This window comes from Bubalus bubalis, chromosome 12 (genome assembly GCF_019923935.1).
Source record: "Bubalus bubalis isolate 160015118507 breed Murrah chromosome 12, NDDB_SH_1, whole genome shotgun sequence".
Classification (NCBI taxonomy): domain Eukaryota; kingdom Metazoa; phylum Chordata; class Mammalia; order Artiodactyla; family Bovidae; genus Bubalus; species Bubalus bubalis.
Window position 1 is genome coordinate 91,939,082 of NC_059168.1, and position 22,362 is coordinate 91,961,443.

General features: G+C 56.8%; 1 protein-coding gene across 7 annotated transcripts in view; it reads left to right on the top strand.

Annotated features, from left to right (window-relative positions):
• LOC102394877 (DAB2 interacting protein) overlaps positions 1-22,362 on the top strand; it is a 212,694-nt gene that overhangs the window by 56,573 nt on the left and 133,759 nt on the right. The window contains exon 1 of one of the 7 annotated variants that reach the window (XM_044926302.2): positions 17,943-18,179. The exons of 5 other annotated variants lie outside the window; for them this stretch is intronic. Coding sequence is in view for 1 of the 2 variants with exons in the window: in XM_025261620.3 (XP_025117405.2) it covers positions 18,056-18,179 (124 nt within the window). In the remaining variant the exon portion in view is untranslated. Of the gene's footprint in view, positions 1-17,942; positions 18,180-22,362 lie in introns of those variants that run through there. One more of the 7 variants, XM_025261620.3, reaches the window with a different exon arrangement.

A 22,362-nucleotide genomic window follows, 5' to 3' on the forward strand; every position in this document is an offset into this window, starting at 1 on the left:
AGTGGCAGCTCTGCCCCCCCAAGTGTAGTCCCCCCAGGAAAGATCATGCCCCAATCTTGTATATTTTCTGACACCTCTGGTGGTATCTGACCGAGTTCTTTCTGTCTGGGAGGTCCCAGGGGCGGGAAGATGTAGTGAACAAGAGGGGTGCTCAGAGAGTAACATTAGGAGCCCCTCTTTGATTCCAAGCCCCAGAACAGGAAGCATCTAGACCAGCATTCAGCTGGGAGCCCAGGACTCCATCTCCCCACCACCCCCCGACCCCCGGAAGCAGGGATATCCTAGGTAAGGTGAGTGTTGGGGGAGACTGAGCTTCAGGGTCTTGGAATTCCATTCGTAGCTTCCCATGCTCACCCCAAACCTTCACTGGGAATCCTGAACCCCACGTGACTTCCCTCCCTCCTGGGTCCAGGGGTTCCAGTTTTCACTCCCTGAGTGATTGTGCCACTCTGGGCAGTGGGAGCTCGCTGACGCCCGAGAATAAATTCACCGTGTTTTGTAGAGCATGCGGAAGCACAGTTGCCTGGGGCGGGGTGGGGGAAGTGTTAATCTTCTTAATAAATCGTTCTCAGGTTGTACACTCCTAAACCCCCAGAAAATTCATGAGCACGCTGGGAATAGAGACCTCATCGGGGAGGTTTGACATGAACAACACAGTTAAACGCAGCATCTAAATTGGGTCAGGGAAGCCTCCGAGGCCCAGAGAGAGGGCATTCCACTCGCCCGGCCCTCCCCGGGTCTGTAAATTAATTATGCACGCAAACAGCGCCCTGTCCTCTCTTGTCAGAGCTGGGGCTTGTGTCTGGCTGCGTCTGTGCCCACTGACCCACCCCCACTCCCACCTTGGCTGCCAACTGCGTGCCTGGTGCAGCTTTTCAGCCTCTGTGCTTTCTTATTCCTGTGCCTCCAAAGCAGACTGGGTGTCCATTTCAGCAAGAGAGATGTAGGTTAGATAGGAGGACGAACTTCCTGGCTGACTGTGGGGTGGTGTGAAATCCCGCAATGGGTTGCTCAGGAACTCTTTTCTTTAGGGATTTTAAGACCGGAGGAGGGCACAGCAACCCATTCCAGTCTTCTTGTCTGGAGAATTCCATGGACGGAGGAGCCTGGCGGGCTACAGTCCATGGGGGTCACAAAGAGTCGGACTGAAGCGACTGAAGGACTGAGGACATGACTGAAGAGACTTAGCACAGCACAAAGACCTGGCAGGTTCCACCTCTCCACCCGCTTCTGCTGTCTTGGGTGACTTACCACCTGCCTGGCCTAAGATGCCCAGTTAATTCCACATGGGGCCAACATCCTTTGAGCCCCAATCTTCACCATGGTCTAACCACGGTGGCATTTGGAAAAGGAAAGTTAAGTCTCTGTGGTTCCCAGGCCGCCGCTAAACCTCAGTGGGTTTGTCCCTTTCCCAACACCATCTGCCTGTTGGAATCCTTCTCAAAGGATTCCTGGCTCAGATGCTGCCTCCTCCATGCAGCCTTCCTTGATTTCTCCCTGCCCTGTCAGTCAGAACTAGTTACTTGCTTCCTCTGCCTTGGGCCCTCGTCAGTGGGTCCCTATAGGAGGTCACACGTCCCACCAGACTGCCAGCCCCCTGAGGACAGGGACTGTGTCGGAGCCCCCTGGGCCCCACACAGTGCTCCTCCCAGGATCCTGCCAGAACTTGCATGGGTGCCAGGTCCTGGGAAGTGTGCGCCCCCAGACCGCAACCCAGTGTGGGAGCTGAATGACCTGGCTTCCCGGTGTTGGCTGTGGGAATCCTGGAGTCTTGAACCGGGAGCAGATCGGGAACAAGAGGGGAGGCACAGGAGAGAGTCCCTGGCTCTGTCTTCACCCCCTTGATTCTGACATTTCACATTCTTCGGTCCTTTTCCTCCAAGCCTGCTCTGAGCCCCCTGACTCTGCAGGTCTTTGGAGGGAGGTGAAGCGACCCTCAGGCGTAGCCAGGAGCCCGTCCCAGAGCCGCCATGGCTCTGGGCGTCCCCTGCGCAGGGAAACAAGCCCCATCCCAGCACAAGCCTGGGCAGGCGTGGTGGAGAGGTGAGCCATTTGCAAGGGATGACGTGTAGGTCTGAGGCTGGGCTGGCAGTGGGGGTGAAGTTCGCTGTCAGCACCAGAGAAAGGAGGGGGGCGGGGCCCTAGGGAAGGGGAGGAGGCCTTTCTTCTGAGGAGAGCACCTCTGGGAGGGAAAGGGGAGGGTCTTGGTGGTCCAGCCCCAGGGGCAGGCATGGAAAGGAAGCAGGTGGTGGAACGAGGGGAGAGGCAGTGGACAGGCTGGTGGGCTGCGCAGCCCTTTCTGCCCCCAGCACGTGAGCTTGGCTGCTCCCTGCTGACTCGGGGCTCAGAGGACCCCTCAGCCCCCTTGGCTGGAGTAGTTAGCCTGCTGCTACTGCTGCGTGTGTGTGTGTGTGTGTGTGTGTGTGAGGGAAGCTGGTGGCCATTCACTGTGGTGTGGATCACTGCCTCGAGAGGTCGGACCTTGGCATGGAGCTGGCCAGACACAGGCAGTACCTGCCTCGGGAGGTCAGCAGGTGGAGAGAGAGAGAGAGCCTTGATACCCATGGGGTCACGGGGGCCTCTGGGCTATTTATTGGACGGCACTAATCCAGTGTCTAAAAATAATCCTGGACTCGGCACAACTCTTTAGAGTTTTCCAAGCTCTTTCAGACCCACAGACTCATTTTGGCCTCTGGCGGTCTGGGAGGAAGTGAATTCCATCCCTGTTCCCAACCACAGAGAACATCAAGTTCTAGAGCAAACTTGGGAAGGATTGGTGGGTGGCTAGCTAGGGGTGGACCCTGACCTGGAGCCCGGTCTCTTTGGCAGTGGGTTCAGCGTGCGTTCCTGTAGGTGGGCTCAGAGATGGAGTGAGGGAGGCAATAGCTTTGCTGTCCAGAACACCCTGCCTGCGGGGCAGAAGGCCACCTCAGACAAGGGTTAGGATGAGGGGGCTGACACAGTGGAGGAGAGAGAGGCTCTGATGGGGTGGGAGGGCTGGATGGGCCTTGCTGGTGGGGGACTTTGGAGCCAAGCCCTAGGAAAGGAAGGGTATGCTGAAGCAGAGAGTGTGGGGCCTGGACGTGGAGGCCATCCAAACACAGGGTGCTTGCAAGTGAAGACAAGCTGACTGAAGCCCGGTCAGCTTGCAAAGGCTCAGCATCCCATGCCGGGCCAGGCTGGGACTCTGTGCAGGAGAGTCACCTTTCAAGAAGCCCACTGTGGAGGAGCCTGTGGGCAGTCTCGCGCCCAGGGGTCATTTGGGGGCAAACTGTGGCTGCACCGGCCCCCTGACTGCACCCCGACAGAGGTCACCTCTTCCCCAGCAGCCCTGTCCCTCTCTGCCCTCTTTCTCCTGGCCAGACCTCCTGCCCCCACCCCCTGTGATTCTCCCTTTAGCATGAAGAAGAGACTTGCTTGTAAGGAGGGTAAAGGGACTGAGGGAGGGAAACAATCAGAGGAAGAGAGGTGGTTGCTAGGGAAACTATAAAGTGGAAGCAGAAACTTTGAGGAGCGGGAGGGCAGAGGGAAGCAGACCTAGTACTTGAGGGCCAGGGGAGCAGGCTGGGGCTGGGGACTGGAATGCCCCTCTCTGGCTAACACCCGCCCCCGTCCGCCATCCGGGTAGCACTGGGCCTGCGCGTCCAGGGAGCAGGAGGGCTGTCCGGTCGCTCCCAAGCCTGGGGGTGAGGTGCCTGGTTCCAGGGTGAGGTAAGCAGCTTGTGACCACAGGAGGAGCCCGTGTCTGGTAGCCATATCCCTTCACGGTTTAGAGCCGCCGGTCACACTTGGCCAGGAGCAGCCCAGGGGTTTCCTGCAGGTCTTTGCATGACGTCTTGTGCCAATGTCCTAACATGCCAGAGGGACGCAGCCCAGGACCGGACAGTTTACAAGGCAGCTTCCCACGTGTTGCCTCATGCAGATCCCGTGACAGTGCTGGGAGTACGGTATTCATATCAGACAGACAGGGGGCGGGGGGTGTGGATGATGAGGCCCAGAGAGGTTAAGGAACTTCGCCCCAGTCACACACCTAAGGACCCCCAGGGGTGGGATCACAGCCTCTGACCATACGGTCTCGAGCGCTCACTGCCGCTCTGCCGCTTTGTGGTGTTGGGTGGGTCTCTCCGTCTGGAGCTGTGTGCTCCCTGGGGCCTCCAGACCCTTCTCATCCCTCACCCCAGGAGCAATTCCTCTGGAGCACTGCCCATTTCTTCCTGTACAAGCCCAGGGAAGTTGCTTCTCTCTGAGGCTTGATCTCCCATCTGTAAAATAGGCATAACAGCACTTTCTGCTCCTAAAGATTGTTGTGGTGAGAGAGTTCAAGTCAAGCGCTGGGTACAGAGCCAGCACAGAGGCTGTCCTCAGAAACCTCCGCTGGCTGCGTTGGAGCCTGGCAAGCACCCAGTAGGGGGAATCAAGGCTGGGAGGCAACCTCCCTGTATTTCAGAGATGCTTCTTCATCTGTGAAACGGGTCTGATGGGTTCCTGTCTTGCCTGGGGAGTCGGAGAGGGAGATTAAGATCACAGCTGCAGAGCCTCTGGAAACCACTGAGGCTGGTTCGGGGAAGCACCAGAGTGTGCAGTCTGGTCCTAAAACTGGCTGTTAGGGCCCCAGTGGGCAACCGGACATCTGATCCTTCATTCTTGCTGCCAGGCTTTCCTGCCAGAGGGAGGGGGCAGGGAGGAGTTGGGCTCCTGCCCAGTTAGCCCTGAGTGTGAGGCTCAGACCTGCTCCAGGTTTGGGTCTGAAAAAGAGCCCTGAGAATCCCACGTGGCCTCGTGGGTCCACTCCCGCATCACAGGGCCAAGCCTTAGATTTCTACCGGGAGAGGCCCCGGCGAGCCAAATGCATCATTAAATGGCAGAAAGGCGGCACGCTGCATGTGAAAGATAATGGGGGAAATTTATTGAATGGGCTATAAATCACAGCATGAGAAGCACCGAAACCTATGGGAGGAGAATTAAAAAGTCCTGAGCTGTGGGACTTGTTTGGGGCGGAGGCCATGTGGCCCCATTCCACTGTGAGCCCGGGAGCTTCATGATGAACAGAGGCCCGGAAGTCTAGGGGCTCCAAAGTATCTTCCGCGTCCTCTGATTTCGGGGAAACACTATGGTGATGCCCCCCACCCTGTCCTTCCTTTGATGGGCAGCAGCCATGTGACAGTGCCCGCCTGGGCACCAGGGTTATGACAGTGAGCCAGGCAGATGGGCCTCGACCCTCGGGGGAGCACTGTGCCAAGAGAGACAAATGTGAGATGAATCATCAAAAAAGAGATGTCACGGCACAATGTGGTGGGCTCCCTGCAGCAAAGGGGCAGGAGCCTGGAGAAAATGACTTGGGAAGCAGTCTGGGGAGGGGAGGGGGATGGACCTTCTGGAAAGGAAGAGTGAGTGGGAGTAGACCAGGAGGCTGGGGGTGGCGAGGGGGAGCGATGGGAGGGGTGGATGAGTCAGAAAGGGTGTCCAAAAACCAGTAAGGCCAAGGTGGCTGCTGTTTTTAAAATGCTCGCTCCAGCTGCTTTGTGGAAAATAGATTCAGGGGGGTAAGGCTGCATTGTCTGCGTGCGGTTGGGGGGCGGGGTGCAGTCAGGGGCTGTGAGAGTCCCCAGAGCTCGAGATGGCAGTGACCTGGATGCAGTAGTGGCAGTGGAGACGAGCCGGGTGGACGGACTCAAGCCGGAATGTGGGGCTGGCAAGAATCCGCTTCCTAGAGTCCTGTGCCCTGTGTCGTAGGAGTGGGAATGGTGGGAGCAAAGCCAGGAAGAAGAGAAGTTGGGGAAGGGGGCTGGGGTCATTGTGGCCGAGGAGGGGGAGGTGTTGGGAGTGCTGAGAGGTGACATCGGGGAGGGGTCTGGGGCAGCACCCACTGACCCCCACCCCCACTGGGACTGGAAGCCAACGTCCCAGCCGTCTTGCAACAGGACACCTTTTTACAAATGGCTCTGTCTTCTTTGTGTCTAGATAGGGGCTGACAGGTGAAGTACCTGAGGCCAGGTAAGGGGAGACCATCTGCGGCAGCACAGGGTCACTATTAGGAGCCAGGCTGCTTGAGATCGAGTCTTGGCTGCTTTCTGTGCCTGTAAAATGCGAGAGGAAGAGTGTCCGCCTCTTAGGATTGGGATAAGGACTCACTGAATTAATATGGCCCAGCAGAGACTAAGTGACTGCCGTGGGGTTAATAACTGTGTCCTGTGTGACCTTAGGCAAGGCTCTTCCCTCTCTGGGCCTTGATTTCCCTGGGTTGGTCTTTGCAAACACTCTGGGCAAGGCTCTCTAATCTCATTGTGCCGGCAGTGTCCAGCTCCAGCTCCAGCTCCAGCTCCAGCTCCAGCTCCAAGCTGGCAGTGGTGCCTCCGATGGGACCACGTTCCTTCCAGCCTGTAAGAAGACACCAGGCCTATCGGGGCTGTAAGGGGATATTCTAATCAGCCCACAACCTGGTGAGGTCAAAGGGCGCAGAGACCAGGACAAAGGGAGCCAGTCAGGGCTGCCGCCTGGCCTGAACTGACCTGCTGGGCTCCAGAATCTAGACTGGATTTGGGGAGCCCAGGGAGGGAGGTGGAAGCTGGGAGCTTCACTGTGGTATGGGGATAAACTGTCCTCTGTTCTTAGCCTCCGTTTGCCCCTCTGCACTGTGAGCCTGGGCTTCCCAGGTGGCTCAGCGGTAAAGAATCTGTCTGCTGATGCAGGAGAAGCAGGTTTGATCCCTGGGTCAGAAAATCCCATGGAGAAGAACATGGCAACCCACTCCAGAATTCTTTCCTGAGAAATTCCATGGACAGAGGAGTCTGGCAGGCTACAGTCCATGGGGGGTCACAAAGAGTCAGACACACCTTAGCAACTAAACAACAACAACAGCAATCCCTGCCTGCCTGCCACACACAGGTGCTGAGAAAGGAACAGGCTGCAGTTTGTAAAAGGATACTAACTCAGTTGAAGGGCTAGAGTTCCAGAAGCCTCCACATAGAGCCGGAGGCACCGAGGGAGAGCAGTAGGTAGGTCAGTGTGGGACCTACCCTTACACTGCACCACCCCCTGCTGGTTAAAATGCAGATTTCTGGGCTCTTCCCAGGCCAGCTAAACCAGACCCTCCCCGGTGGGCTGGGCACCTGCATTTTGACATGCGCCCCAGGGGACTGAAATCGCCTTGAAGTCTGAGAGCTGAGGTTCTGCTCGCCCCGCTTCCCACCCAGTGGGGATGGGGCACGGAGGGGATGGGCTTGTCAAAGTCACTCAGCAGACTAGGACCCTGTGCCAGGCCCCCTTGGGGCCCTCGAGGAGCACACCCTGGGAACCCTGGTCCTGCCAGGGCTAAGAAGCATTTTTTTCCCAGGGCCCTGCAGCCCGGTAGGGGGCAGCACCGGCCAGCATCTCCCGAGGGCTCCAGGCTGCTCTGTGGATCTGGCCTGGCAGGGCTTGGAAGGAGCCCCCGCCGTAAGGCATGCCTGGGAAGGCAGGTCTGGACATGCACAGGAGGCTGTGTAAGGGGGGGTGGGTACGAGAGAGGGAGTGCCAGCAGGACACAAGAAACACGACGTCAGACAGACCGGGTCTGGAAATCCCTGAAACTGCCTTGCAGTTTGCTGGGGCAGAGGCCACAGGGCAAGGGAAGGCCGTGGGGTCAGAGGGGCTGTGTTGAGACCCCTGTAACCAGACTGCCTCCCCAGGGCTGTCAGTGGGACCAGGATCAAGTCAGGACCCCTCCCTCTGTCCTCTGGGCTTGTCTAAAAAAGGTCAGTGAGAGGTCAGCCCACCCCCTCCCCCAAGCCCTGGCATTTTAGCCAGGAGGGTGTGGGAGTGGGACTGATGCCCAAACATGCATCCCAGCCCTCCAGGTGTGCCTGTAACAGCTTCATCTGCTATTGGAAACAGGGAGTAGCTGGGGGCGTCTGGGTGACCTTGGGCAAGTCCCAGGCCCTCTGAGCCATGCTTGGAGAGGGGGTGCACACTAGATCCCTGAAGGTCTTCTGCAAGGCCTACCTGTGAGAAGGCATCTGCACGTTCAGCATTTCTGAGGACAGGGATCCAGTTCAGTAGTGTGCTCCCTGTCATCCAAGGTATGCTAGATGAGGCTACTTGAGATTTGCTTCTTCCTAGGCCTTTGCTGGGCTTCCTGGGTGGTATAGTGGTAAAAAGAATCTGGCTGCCAATGCAGGAGACATAGGAGATGTGGGCTCGATGCCTGAGTTGGGAAGATTCCCTGGAGGAGGGCATGGCAATCCACTCCAGTGTTCTCGCCAGGAAAATCCCATGGACAGCAGAGGCGGACATGATTGAAGCAACTGAGCATAGCACAGGCCTTTGCCTGAGGTCCTGGACAGCCCACCCCATCCCAACACACACACACTGTGCTAATCATTAATTACCAGGAGAGACCCACCTGGGGAAAGGGGCAGGTCCCTAACCGTGGCGGGGAACAGGGCACCGATTTCCAGGATGACCTTGACCCCAAACTTTCAGCTATTTCCTGTCTGAGCAGGCACAGAAATTCTAGGACTCCAGCCCTGCCTTCTCTCCCGTGGTGGAATTTCCAGTCAAAATGCTATTCCTTGGGTAGGGGCAGAGCCACATTGTTCCCACTCTCAAGGAGAGTTGAGGGGTGACAGGTTGCAGAAGCTGCATTTAATTCTCACTCTGGATTCCAGCAATGGGCTGGGTGGGATCTCCAGGAAAAGCCATTAAGTGCGAGAACCATGGCTCTGGCACAGCCTGCTCCTCCTCTAGCACCTGCTGAGGCTCCCGTTTCTGTTCCAGATTGAGGACAGAAGCCCTGAGTGTCAGTGTGCACAGGATCTGAAAGACCACCCAGGCAACTCCATTTTCTAGGAGAGGAAACTGGGCCTATGAATGGGAAGGGCCTCGCTCAAAGGCACACAGCAAAGCAAAGGCATGTATTCATTCCTTCATTTCTTCTGCCAGCTCCTGCCTAGAGTCAGGAGTTCCATCCTGACCTCCCAACCAGTCCCAGGCTGCTGTGAGTGAAAGTTGCTCAGTCGTGTCCTGACTCTTTGCAACCCCATGGACTATACAGTCCATGGAATTCTCCAGGTCAGAATAGTGGAGTGGGTAGCCTATCCCTTCTCCAGCAGATCTTCCCGACCCAGGAATCGAACTGGGGTCTCCTGAATCTCAGGCAGATTCTTTACCAACTGAGCTTTCAGGGAAACCCCAAGAAATAAAGAGCTTCCCTGGTGGCTCAGACGGTAAAGCGTCTGTCTACAATGTGAGAGACCTCGGTTCGATCCCTGGGTTGGGAAGATTCCCTGGAGAAGGAAATGGCAACCCATTCCAGTACTCTTGCCTTGAAAATCCCATGGACAGAGGAGCTTGGTGCAGGCTACTATCCATGGGGTCGCAAAGAGTCGAGCATGACTGAGCAACTTCACTTTCACTTTTATAATAGCCAAAGACAAATTATCTCCGCACAAATTTAAAACATGCCCAGGCTGCTGCTTGATAGTAAATCCTGCAGTCCACTGTGCCCATGCCATGCAGAGGAGACCCAGAGAGGCGAAGTACCTTGTCCTTGGTTCCCTTCTTAGAAAAAGAGTGGTGGCTTTGAGCCCAGCTCCCTTCGCTCTGCTCATTCATCAGCTGTTTTCTGAGCGCTGCTGTGTGCACTGGGGACATGCCTGGGACAGGACTAAGGAGGCCCCAGCCCTCATTAAAGTTTGGGGAAAGACAATTAGTGAACAGCCGAATGCTCAGATAAGGCAGTTTCAGGAAGTGATAGTTTAAGAACATAAAACAAGAAAGTGAGATCGGGTGTGGGGATTGGGACAGAGGTACTTGAGAAAAGGTGGCAGGGATGTGATATTTGAGCTGAGGCCTGAATGGCAGGAAGGAGCTGACATCTGAAGGTCTGAGGTTAGAGTGTGAGACAGTGGAACAGCATGTGCAAAAGCCCTGAGCGGGGGCCATGTATGTCCCATTCAAGGCTTGGATGGGTATCCAGTCTTGTCTAGCACCATCTTAGCCAGTGGTTCCTCAAGAAAGCTGCTGGGAAACTTTGAATTCTCTCACTGTGGTTCACAGGCATCTAGCCTAGCCCTAGATTGAAGAAAAAGATTGAAGGCAGGAAAAGAAGATTGGGAAAGATTGAAGGCAGGAGGAGAAGGGGATGACAGAGGATAAGATGGTTGGATGGCATCACGGACTCAATGGACATGAGTTTGAACAAGTTTGGGGAATTGGTGATGGACAGGGAAGCCTGACGTGCCGCAGCCCACAGGGTTGCAAAGAGTCGGACACGACTGAGCGACTGAACTGAACTGAGCCTAGCCCCACCCTGCAGGCCTGCCAAATGGGACCAGCCTCTCCTTTCAGTTGCAGAGGATCAGAGAGGGCTGTGACTCATTCAAAGTCACGCAGCCACACAGCAGACCTGGAGTCCTGATTCTCTGCCTCCCCAGCCAGAGTTTCCTCCTTACCATTCATTCTATTTCTCCCCTTCTGGCGGGGCTGCCTGGGCCTCATCCCTCCTTGGATCTATCTCCCATCTCTTCTCTCTACTCTCACCCTTATGCACCCCATAGAGCCTGCTCCCCAGTCCCCTGCCTCATCCTCTGTTCTGGCCTCACAATTCTATATGCTGCCCCCAGTATATGCCTTGCTGTTTTCCATCTTTGGGTCTTTGCTCATGCTGCCAGCCCCTCTAAGAATATACTCCTCTGCTCTCTGTTCCAACTCCTACTCAGCCTTCTAGCGCAGTCCCAATGGCTCTTCCTCCAGGCAGTCCTCCAGGATTTCTCCCTCCTCCACCTCTACTCAGTGCTGACTCCAGATCAGATGGGCTCAGCCATTTTTCCCACGCTGCCACCATCTCTCCCAGTCAGTTTTACTGAGAGCCTGCTCTGGGCCAGTTAATGTGCTGACCAGATCTGACTATCCTGCTCTCAAGGAGCCCACAGATTGGCAAGAAAGAAAATAACCTAGAGGGGCAGATGTCAGCCAGTTTGCCCACAGGGCTTTGGTTCACTATGCTATTTTACCCTCTATAACCCCACAAAGTGTAAGTATCTTCATGCCCATTCCGTAGTCGAGGAAACAGAGGCACGGAGAGGTAAAGGTATTAAGCTGAAGTCACACAGCCAAGAAGTGCTGGTTCCTCACTCCAAATCCCATACTCTTGCAGCTCCCTGCTGAGATGGGAGCCTCCTAGAGGCTGGCCACTGGGTGGGTGCATCTGTCCTCCTCAGTGGGATCTGCAGGGATGGCACAAGACCCATCCCCTCCCCCCGGAACCCAGGCCAGTGCCAGCCACGAAGTGGTTCACAGATGACTAGGCAGGCCTGCCTGGAAAGGGAGGGGACTCTCTGACCTCACCCTGGGACCATATGCCACCCCCTCCTGTCGCCCAGTGGGTGCGGAGCTGTCTGGGCCCATCAGCTGGAAGGGGCGGAAGGAGGCCTGAGACCTGGAGCCTTGGCTCCAGGCTGGGCAGGGAGAAAGAGGAGCCATGGGTCCACCTGGAGCTTGGCAGCGTTTCTGGGTCAGGGCAGGAGAGGAAGTACGCAGAGAGAGTCGCTCTGGGCCTGGCCATCTGGGCTGAAATGCCGGCTGCTGGGGTGGGGGTGAGAAGGAGGGGCTGATGCTGGGGCCTGGAGAGCGAATCCTCTCCTCCCCGGCTACAGACTTGGAGGACCAAGCTGCAGAGCAGTGGGAGTGGAGGCTGGGCACCTGTGGGCAGAACGCGTCAGGCATCTGGGAGGGGTGGTCCAGGTCACTGAGAGGGAAAGGGGGGTCTTAGCATCACTGTTTAAGCCCCAAGGTGGACTAAGCCCCAGCTCCCGTGTGTGACCTTGGGGGAGTCCCTCCCTCCCGTGGCCTCATTCCCCCATCTGCAGGGAGCAATCATGCTCCACCCTGACTGCGGGGGTGGGATGGGCCATCAGACTCTCCATGTGTGGAGAATTGATGCCAGATCCCAGCTTGCAATGAATTAAAGGCAGGCTTCTCCGGGCAAGTGGCTGTCCACAGCTTCCCCGGTTCCATCACCTGCTCTGAGGTTTCCTTCTAACCCCGACCTTCCAGGATTTACAACAGGCTGTTGACATGTACAAGAGAGATGTGTCCTCTTCTTTGGGCTTCTGGAGGGCAGGAGGAAACACCTAGGTGATGGTTTGGGGCTGGAGGAAATTTCTAGATCCCAATGGGATCCATGGAGGTGGATTAGCAGAGATAACTTGTCTTAACATGTGACACCTGGGGCCCAGAGATGTCAAGGGACTTTCTTGGAGTCACACAGGGCCCAAAGAAACACAGTGACCCTGCCCACTGGCCTTTCACCCCCTTAGAGCTCTGCCTCTTGCAAGGGCTCAGCCCAGTTTTGGATGACTTGATTTCAAAAAAACACTCACAGTACCCGAGGCCCTAATCTGTGTGTGTTCCAATATCCACGCTTGATTGGTCCCCTAGTTCTGACTGTGTTGAGCAGGGCAGGGCCATCTAAGCCTGGGGTCATCATAGCCCTGACTGGGCCATTTTTTATGAAGGATGTCATTAACTTTGTTGATGGCTTTAGGGAGGAAGTCCAGAGGCTGGTGGAGGTGGTGGACAGCTGGTTGGGCCTCGAGCACTTGAGCGTGACCTCTCAGGCTTGTCTGCCCCTCCTGCCGTGTTGGTGATACCCAGTTCCAGCCTCCCCCATCTGAATGAAGGTGCTACTCGTGGTCCAGCCATATTCCCGGATGAGCAGTGGACACAGGAAGCCGTCATTGCCTGTCAGACAGGCTGCCTCCCGGGGCAGAGACCCATGACCTCAACCATGAATTTCCCCCACAGCACCCTCTTTCCCACCCTGCCCAGGGCTCCAGCGACTCAGAGATTGGGGCTGGCCTGGGAGGCGGATGTATGCAGGGCTGCCTGGCTGGGGACTTCCCCTGGTCACTACTGCGCACCCTCGTCCCGACAGGAAATCTGACAGGTCTGAACCCTCCAGACACCCATTGTGTGGAGCCTGGCGTGGGCTCCAGTGTTTCCCCTGTAAGGATTCCATCCCTTCTTGCCTCCTCCTTGCCTAAGCTGGTTTTTAAGGAAAGTTCCAGGCTGTTGCCCCTCCTCCATCTTGGCATAAAGTCCTGCTCAATCTTAAGACCTTTGCTCTTTCCAGCCTGCTTGAGTTCACATCCTGACTCCTAGTGCAAGCTGTGTGACCTTAGGGGAATTACTTACCCTCTCTGTGCCACCAATATTTTCTGTAAAATGAAGGTGGTGACCATCAAATGAGATAATGTGCATAGCTAAAGTAGTAGTAAGTGCTGAATACAGTTTATTGCTATTAAATCCAAACTTCACCCTCAGACAAACTTGTAGTCTTCCTGTGTTAGAGGTCTCTGGCTCTGGTTCCCTCCAGGCGTGAGCATCTCTCCTCCCTGAGTGGAATCCAGTGTGAGATAATGTTTGTTGTTGCTGTTTTTTCCTGGACAACATGGCCCTTCTGAAAAGACCAGGCCCTCCTGCTTTGCTGTGTGCTGTGCTCCATCGCTTCACTCGTGTCTGAGTCTTTGTGACCCCATGGACTGTAGCCTGCCAGGCTTCTCTGTCCGTGGGATTCTCCAGGCTAGAATACTGGGGTGGGTTGCCATGCCCTCCTCCAGGGGATCTTGCCGACCCAGGGATCGAACCCGCATCTCTTATGTCTCCTGCGTTGGCAGGCAGGTTCTTTACCACTAGCGCCACCTGGGAAGCCCGTTAGTTGAAGAATGGGTGATTTATCCTTACACGGGAGGAAACACAGTCCCGGATGGGCAATTTAAGGCTTTCCAGAGGGTAATTCTGATTGTATGCTGTGTTCTCCTTCCTCACATGACTGTAAATCTGACAGTCCAGTAAGATGTGAGGCTGCACTGGGCTGTCCCCTCTCTGCCTCTGAGCCCACCTGACCCAGCCCTGGCCTGGCCTGCACTTGACCTGGACTTCCAGCCCAGCAGGATGCTATTCCCCTCCAGACCACTGGATCCTGATGGTCCTGTGCCCACATGGGGAATTCTTCATGTCCATCCTTCTCTGGTCTTCTCCTGTGTCCTCACTCTTCAAACCTGACCGGTAGGGTGTGGCAAGGGTGGAGAGAGTCAGGTTGCTTTGATGAGGTGATGTCTGAGCTGGGTCCTGAGGAATGAGGAGAGTTCGCCAGGTGGGAGCAGAAGGGAGACCTTCATGGCAGCCATGTGGCCATCAGGGCAGAGGCTGGAGCCTTTGGAGGCTGAAGCCTTTGGAGGCTGAGAGCAGATAAATCAGAGTGTCTGGCATGGGTTGGCGTGCAGAGGGATGGGGCTGGCTGCTTTGTGACAGCTTGGTCCTTTGTGGTACTCTGGGAGTTCACTTTTGGGGGCTTTTGAGGGATGATGAAGGTGATGTGCGGTCAGGTTGGATCTGACTTAACTAGCTCCCATCCCCTTGGCTGGCACTTACTAAACATGCAGATTTCCAGGCTTCATCCAGACCCACTGAATCATGCATCTTGGAGGAACCTCAGAAATACACATGTTTAACTAGCTGGGCCATTTGAGGGCTGGAGGCAACGGAGGCTGCAGCCTTGAACACCACCCAAAACAGCATGTGGGGCAGTTCAGGAGACCCTTTGGAGGCAGGACTGTGGTGGGAGAACAAGACCACTGAGGGACTACAGCCTGCAGGGCCCCTGGCTCACCGGTCGGAAGGGTCTGGGGAGCCCTTGCTGGCCGGGGCTTCCTCCTGAAGGAAGGTCTGTGGCATGAAGTGGTGGTGGTATGAGGGGGGGCATTTTTAGGTTCCCCCCCTCCAGTCTGGGCAGTCTCTGGAATGCAGCTGCTTCTGTTTGAAGGGAGGAGGCCACAGGGGCAGCAGGAGGGGGTAGATGGCTTGCTCCACAGCGGGATTGATTCCAGATGCTCTGCTGGGTGTGCAGGGAGCAGGCTTTGTCTGCCTGGGGGTCCTGGACCTCCTCTCTCACCTCCCACCCTGCCCCTCCCCTACTCAGCCGCCCAGCTGGCATCTTCTTGGTACTCATCTCAGGCCTAAGGAGATGTTCGGCTTGGATGCCTGGCAATGCCCACTCCATCCCAAGGCCAGAAATGCAAAAGCTCCTCCCTCCATGAGGCAGATAGGTTAGGAGTCTGTAACTTCTCCTTGTAGGCAGGGAAACGGAGGCACAGAGATGGACTTGAGAGCCCAAGCAAAGCAGAGTTGACGCCAGACCTTTGGAGCCCAGCTGTGTTTACAGATGAGATCCTGAAGTCCCCCCTCAGCACACACTCTTCTAAATCTGCTAGTTGGGGGTCCCAGACCGAGACCCACTCGTCCCAGCCTAAATCAGCTTCATCACTTGATCAGTCTCTCCTCTCCTTCAGGAAAGCTAGAAACTGGCTAGAACCTGGGAATTCCTGTTTTGGGGGGGAACTGGGCCAAATGACTCTTGTCCCCATCCTGAGCTGGACCTCCTGGGAGTCCTCCTCCCCTCAAAACTAGTGGGCCTGGCTGCAGAAGTTATTCTTTCTGGAAATGCCAAGGTGTGGGTAGGTGGCTGCAGGAGCCCCAGAAGAGTGGGAAGGGTCCAAACTGGATGTCCTGGAGGAGGCTCTAGAACCTGGCCCAGCTCTCCATGGAAGATAGTATTGCTCTACCTGGGGGCCTCTGCATTTGTAAAAGAGGCTCCTGGTAATGTGTGCTATTGCAAATGAGCTAGAGCAGTGCTTTAGCCAAAGGAGGCTAATGGGGGTCCTTGCAGCCCTTGTGGTTTCCCATCTTCCCCAGGGATTGGCCAGAGCTCTGGGAGAGAGGCCAGGGGAGTTGATGGCTTCTGACAACCCAGACAGGGTTTGGAGGAGCAATACCCCTTCGGCCCCTCCCCCCTGGTCCTGGGAAGGCGCCTGGCTTCCAGCTGTGATCCAGGCTTCTCCTGACCTGGGGGCCCTCCCTCCTGGCTGAGGGAGCAAGGGAGGGGGTCTCCTTTGTGAGGTGCAAAACCTGGTCTGGATTCCCGCTGACCGCCCCACCCCCTCCAGGGCCCCACCTTTTCAGCTGTGCTGGAGGAAGCCATCCAGACTACCTCAGGCCCCCCATGGGACTCTCCCACCAACACACCCCTAGGACTACTTGTCAGAGTCTTGTCTGAGGTCCTTTGTCTCTGTCACTGAGGCAGGTAGCTCTCCCTGCCAGGGCCTCAGTTTCCCCTTCTGTACTTGAGGGATTGGAGTTTAGGCAGATGGTTATGAGGATAATTTTAAAAATAAATGCTGCTACAGAGGCAAGGCGGTATAGAGAGAGATACTCCCACAAATGGCCAGGGTGGCCAGGGAAGGCTGCAGGAGGTGGGCCCTAGAATAATGGCCAAGCAGAGAAAAGTCGGTAGGAGGCCAGTCCCTTGTTTGTGTGTGTGTGTGTGTGTGTGTGTGCAAAGTGTGTGCTAAGTCGCTTCAGTCGTGTCTGACTCTTTGCGACCCCATGGACTGTAGTCTGCCAGGCTCCTCTGCCCATGGGATTCTCCAGGCAAGAATACTGGAATGGGTTGCCACCTCCCCCTCCAGGGGTTCCTCCTGACCCAGGGATGGGACCCATGTCTCTTATGAGTAAAGAGGCGTGAGAAGCAGGGGAAGAACAGAGGTGAGGCTGGGGTGGTTTGAGGGGAACTAGATCACTGGAGGCTCAAATGCTAAAGAAGCTTCTTTGCACTTGTGGCTTTGGGATTCCGGGGAGCTATGGATGGTTCTTGAGCTGGGGAGTGCCTGACTTGGAGGCTTTCAGCAGGATGCCATAGAGGGAGCCTCAGTTTCCATCCCTGCAGTGGGGTAGGGATGGTTCTGCCCTGGCCGCAGCCCTGCCAGAACTGCTGTAAATGCCCAGCGAGGGAGACCTCACAGCATCTGAGGTGTTTCACTCGGGAGAGGGTTTAGATCAAAGGCTGCCCTTGTGTCTCAGCTGGTAAAGAATCCGCCTGCAATGCGGGAGACCTGGGTTGGGAAGATCCCCTGGAGAAGGAAAAGGCTACCCACTCCAGTATTCTGGCCTGGAGAATTCCATGGACTGTATAGTCCATGGGGTCGCAATGAGTCAGACATGACTGAGTGACTTTCACTTTCACTTTAAATCAAAGGGACAAAATGTTCAGATTTGGCAAAGCCCCCACGGATACATAGGTGTTCATTCTGTTCTCTCTAGATTTTGTGAGCTTGAAATACACACCCTAATTGTAAATATATAAAAGTAATACATATATCAAACGGAACGATTTTTAAAAGAACAGATGAATGTCCTGCCTGAAGTGAAGTGGAAGTGAAGTGTTAGTTGCTCAGTCTGCCCGACTCTTTGTGGCCCCATGGTCTATGGCCCTCCAGGCTCCTCTGTCCATGGGATTCTCCAGGCAGGAATACCAGAGTGGGTAGCCATGCCCTTCTCCAGGGGATTTTCCCAGACCAGGGATCGAACCCGTATCTACTGCATGCGCAGGAGGATTCTTTACCTTTTGGGCCACAAGAGAAGGCTTTCTGCCTGGCGGGGCCCCTGGTGTGTCAGGGGGTGTGTTTGTGGGACGGTGCTCAGCCCAGGGAGCCTGGTGTAGAAACCAACCCTGCGGCATGGGCCTCATTCGAACCCCAATCGAAGGTGACCAGTTCGAGAGCAGGTGCCCGCCTGGTCGCCTTGGGTGCGCCCTGCCCCGTGCGGAGAGAGGACACACGCGGGTGCCTATACCCGCCGTCGGAGTGGGGCGCCGCGGGCTCCCAGAGGTCCGGCCTCAAGCTCTCAGGGTCGATGACCCTCCTGGGGACCCGCCTGGGGTCCCAGGCACTCCGGCCCGCCTGGCCCCGCCGACTCCAGGCCGGGATTTCTCCCGCACTGACTTTCCGGGCCGGTGCCAGCCCGGCCTCCCGGTCCCCGGCCCCCGCGGCGGGGCCGGCTGCTCCGCGGAGGGCGGGAGCGGGAGGAGGAGTTTGAGCGACTTTGTGGGGCAGCCTTGGCCTCGGCGGCGGCCGCAGCGGCGCGCGGGAGAACGCGGGGACGCCCGCCGGGCCGGCCGGAGCGGGCGATGGGGCCCTTGTGAGCGCGCCCAGGCCCGGCCCGGTGCCCGGCGGGCGGCAGCATGTCCGCGGGCGGCGGCGCCAGGAAGAGCACCGGGAGGCCCTCCTACTACTACCGGCTGCTCAGGCGACCCCGGCTGCAGCGACAGAGGAGCCGCTCCCGCAGCCGGACTCGGCCCGCCAGGGGTAGGCGCCACCCCGACCCCTGACCCCCGGGTCCCCCCTAGCGCCCGGCTCACCGCCGGGCGCCCTGGGGTGCCTGGGACCCCGGGTCCTCCTGCTGTCGATTTACCCGGACCCTCTCACCCGCCCCCTGTGGTTGCCCCTTACTGTGTCTATTTGTTCCCCATTCCCCCGCTTCTCCCCATCCACCACGCTGGGGGTGGGGGAGTCGGGGATGGGGGAAACTGAGGCTTGGGGGTCTCCTCTTGCCAAGGGCAGGCAAAGTGGAGATCACAGTTCAGCCTCTCACCTCTGACCCCCAGTTTGGACCTCTGCGCCTCAGTTTATTCAGTAGCGGTGGGGGGGGATGGAGTCACCCTGAGGGGTTCTGGCTCAGGTTCTGGCTCTCCCCAGGCTCGCAGGACCCTGCCCTCTCAGCCTACCCTCCCTCCAACCCCATCGTGGCTCCTCTGGGACTTAACCAGGACTCCACCATCTCTTGAGTGGAGGGACACATGGGTGGAACTCCGGGGTCCTATTCCAGGGGTCCTTGGCTCCAAAGGAGTGGTGGCTTGTAACATCTGTCCAGGACCTCTCTGAGTGGGTGGGCGAGGGTGGGCGCCACCTCCTTTGAAAGGAGTTTCTCTCTTTCAAGGCCAGGAGGCAAGACACAGAGGGGGGAGGTGCAAGCAGCATTTTCTTTTTCCAGTAACAGGATCCTCAGCTGGAAAGGCTGTGATCCAGGGGGCTGGGTGGGGGCCGGGACTTCCTTCCCTGGCTGGGTAGAAGGGAGTGGGGAGGCCCCCCTGGAAGGAGGAGGCCTTCAAAAGGGCCCTGGGTAGGTTGGAGTCCCTGGCAGAGGCTCAGGCCCACGGAGGTGCCCATGGGTGGGAAGAAGGTGGGTGGGGGAGTTGGGAGTACCTAATGGATACCTGGGCTGTGTTTACACCATTGGGTTATCTTGGGAATCCGGAAGGCTGGCCCAGTGCCCAGCCTGACCCAGAGGAGTTTGAGCAAATCTGTGCTTGGCATATGGTCAAGTGCCCCCTGCTTCGGGCTCTGGTTTTGTGGCCTGGACCCTGTGGTTGCCCAGAACCTCAGTTTTCTCATCAATGAGAGGATAAGTCAGGCAGGCAGGCAGTACAAGTTCATCTGCCTCCCCAGGAATGGGGAAGACTTTTCCCACAGTCAGGGCTCAGCAGCAATGCACGGGGCTTCCTCAGGAAGTGGTGAGTTCCTGAGGTAGTGAGTTCCCCGTGCGTGGAAGGGTTCAAGCTGAGGCTGGGAATGCATATGCACGTGTGTTCTGGGAATTCAGTCTTCAAGCGTCTCCCAAGGCTTGTGATCTCCTCCCCCTTGCCTTCCTTGAAGAGGTCCCTGACTGCTCCCTCCCTCCAACCTGGCCCTGGGCCACCAGACATCTGGGCTCAAGCACTGTGATGCTGGACAAGGTTTGTCATTTTTCTCAGCTTCCTGGGCTGTCAAAGGGGGCTGGTAGTACATGGAAGATTTGGGGAGAAACGGGTTCAGGTTGTAAGAAGCAGGAGCTGTACAGATGCCCCGGCAAGCTCAGGTCACCAGCAAGCTCAGGGCACCTCCTGCACCCACCCCACCCCACCCCTGCCTCATGCCCTCTGTGACCTTCCCTTCACTCTTGACCTCAGCCCAGCTCTAGTCCCGCGGGCACAGAGAGGATCAGAAGCTCCCCCTCCTGCTTAGCCAACTGAGCAGGAGACAATCAATGCATGTCTGGCCATTGCCTGAGCCCCAGCTCCCAGGCTCGCTTGTGTGAGAGCCCCAGCCAAGCACCCAGCCTGCAGGGAGGCTGGAGGAGACTGTTCCAGAACAGAAGTTACATCTGGGGAAATCAGGGAGAAGTTCCCAGAGGAGGTGACATTTGGACTGAGTCTCACCACCTTGCTGGAGTTTCCTTTGGCAGAGGGAGTGGTTGAGTCAGATGGGAGTTCAAGCCCCAGGTCTGCACAAAGCCATCCTTTGGCCAGTTACCTCTCAGCCTCAGTGGCCTTGTCTGGTAAATGGAGGTGATGATGGCAGGGTTGTTTAAGGACTGAGGGCAGGAAATATTGGGCTGGCCCAAAAACTTGTTCGGGTTTTTCCATAAGATGTGATGGGAAAACCCAAATGAACTTTTTGGCCAACCCCATACATGGAAAGCTAGAAGCCTGTGCTGCTTGGGACTCGGGCCACAATTGATGTGGTGTGAGCTGTGGATGTCCTTACTCTGGACAGAGCAGCAGTCCTTACTCTTACAGAACAGAGCAAGTCTTATCCGTAAGTAAGTCCTTATCCTTACAGAGCAGAGTAAGTAAGGATGTCCTTACTCTGGACACAGTGCAAAGACGGAGAGTTGGAAAATGTCTTGGTATGGTGGCTGAGATGGTAAAGAGTCTGCCTGCAATGCTGGAGACCTGGGTTCGATCTCTGGGTCGGGAAGATCCCCTGGAGAAGGAAATGGCAACCCACTCTAATATTCTTGCCGGGAAAATTCCATAGATGAAGGAGCCTGGCGGGCTACAGTCCATGGGGTCGCAAAGTCAGACACAACTAACTTTACTTTACTTTATTGTGGGCGGAATTCATCCTGGGGTGGCAGAGGGCGTGCATTGGTTAGAGGGGATAGTGGGGAACAGTAGTTGGGGCCTGATTACAGGCCCTTGAGCGATGTGGAATCATGGGTGGGAGCAGGGTAAGAGGTGGAGCTACCCGGCTGGGGGACAAACCTGCCTCCAGTAAACTCCCAGATCCCTGACTATGCCTCCAGGACCACCTCTCCCCCTGAGGATAGCACCCCCACCCAGGTGGGGACTCTTGCTGGGGGAGCCATCCTGAGGCCTTGAGCTCATTCTTTGTGACCTCAGGCCTCAACCTCCCCCTCTGCGGGGGCAGGTGGGGGTGGGGGGGTTGGTCCCACGGTGGTGACATCATCAGGTCCCCAAGCATCCCAGCCCTGATCTGACCCTTGCTTCACACCCATTCCGGCATCTGCCACCAGCAAGGAAGGACAATGACCGAGAACTCAGATGTGTGTTTGTTCAGAAACAGGAAGGAACAGGGGAGAGTTGGCAGGTGGTGGTGACCCAGCTGGGCCTGGCCAGGGGAAGCGTTGTGACCAGTCTGCCACCCGTCTGCCCACCGCCCCCACTGTCTCTCTGAAGTGGCTGGCAGGGAGCTCCCTGCAGGCTCAAGAGGAAGACTTTGTCTCTGGCGGGGCTGCCAGTGAGGGACAGTGTCTGCAGCCCCCAATGGTGTGACCACATCAGGGCACTAAGCGAGGTTCTTCCCTTTGCTGGGCCCTGAATCCTCAGGAGAGGCAGAGTGAATCTGTTGTTGGTGGGGCTGGGGCACGAAGTTTGATGATGGCCGGAGGCAGGGTGGAAATGGTGACGCTGGCGTGGCGAGGGTCATCTGGCTACTTTACACTGGACCTTGTGGCCCAGCCCACTTGAAGGCTGGGTGTGACCCATGAATTTGAGGGGGTCCTGCCACCCAAAGTATGTCACCAAGCCAGGGTACTTCCCACCTACTCCCACCAAGGTCAAGATAAGCTTTGTCTGTCTGAGCTACTTGTACCCCCGGGAAATCTTGCATTTCCCCCCTGCGTGAATAAAGTTCACCCATTCACTCAGCTAGCTAACACGGCTTGAGCACCTACTATATGCTGGGAATGGGGCCACACGGGGAGGAATTGCACAGGCTCCCAGCCTTTGACAAGCTCCCAGTCAGTTGGGGAGGCTGGCTTGTTGAGCTGCCATGGGGCAGCGAGTCCTTTTTGGGGCACAGGGCAGCGGGTCGTGGGAAATGAGCTCGGATCAGCCATGAGCTAGTTACGTTAACTAGGCACATCCCAGGGCCTTAGTTTCCCCATCTGTCAGTTGGAGCTAATCCTGTCCTGTTGCCTCCACGTGTCAGGAGGCCTCTTCGAGTGCCCATCCCTGTACTCAGGGGAGGTTCTTTTCTTTATGTCTTCATCTGAGTTTTTCCAGGCATCCAGACACATGCCAGGCCCTGCCTGGGCGCTGTAGTCTTGGCCCATGTTTTCTCCTTAGATGGTCAGTTCCTTTGCCACGCCCCCCACACACCCCATGGCATGGGCCTCTGCCTTGCTTGCTGTGTGCTTCTCCTCCCCTCCACCTGGGGGTCTTTCCTGCTAAGCTATGCCGGAGTCAGTGAGAGGGGCCTCGGGAGG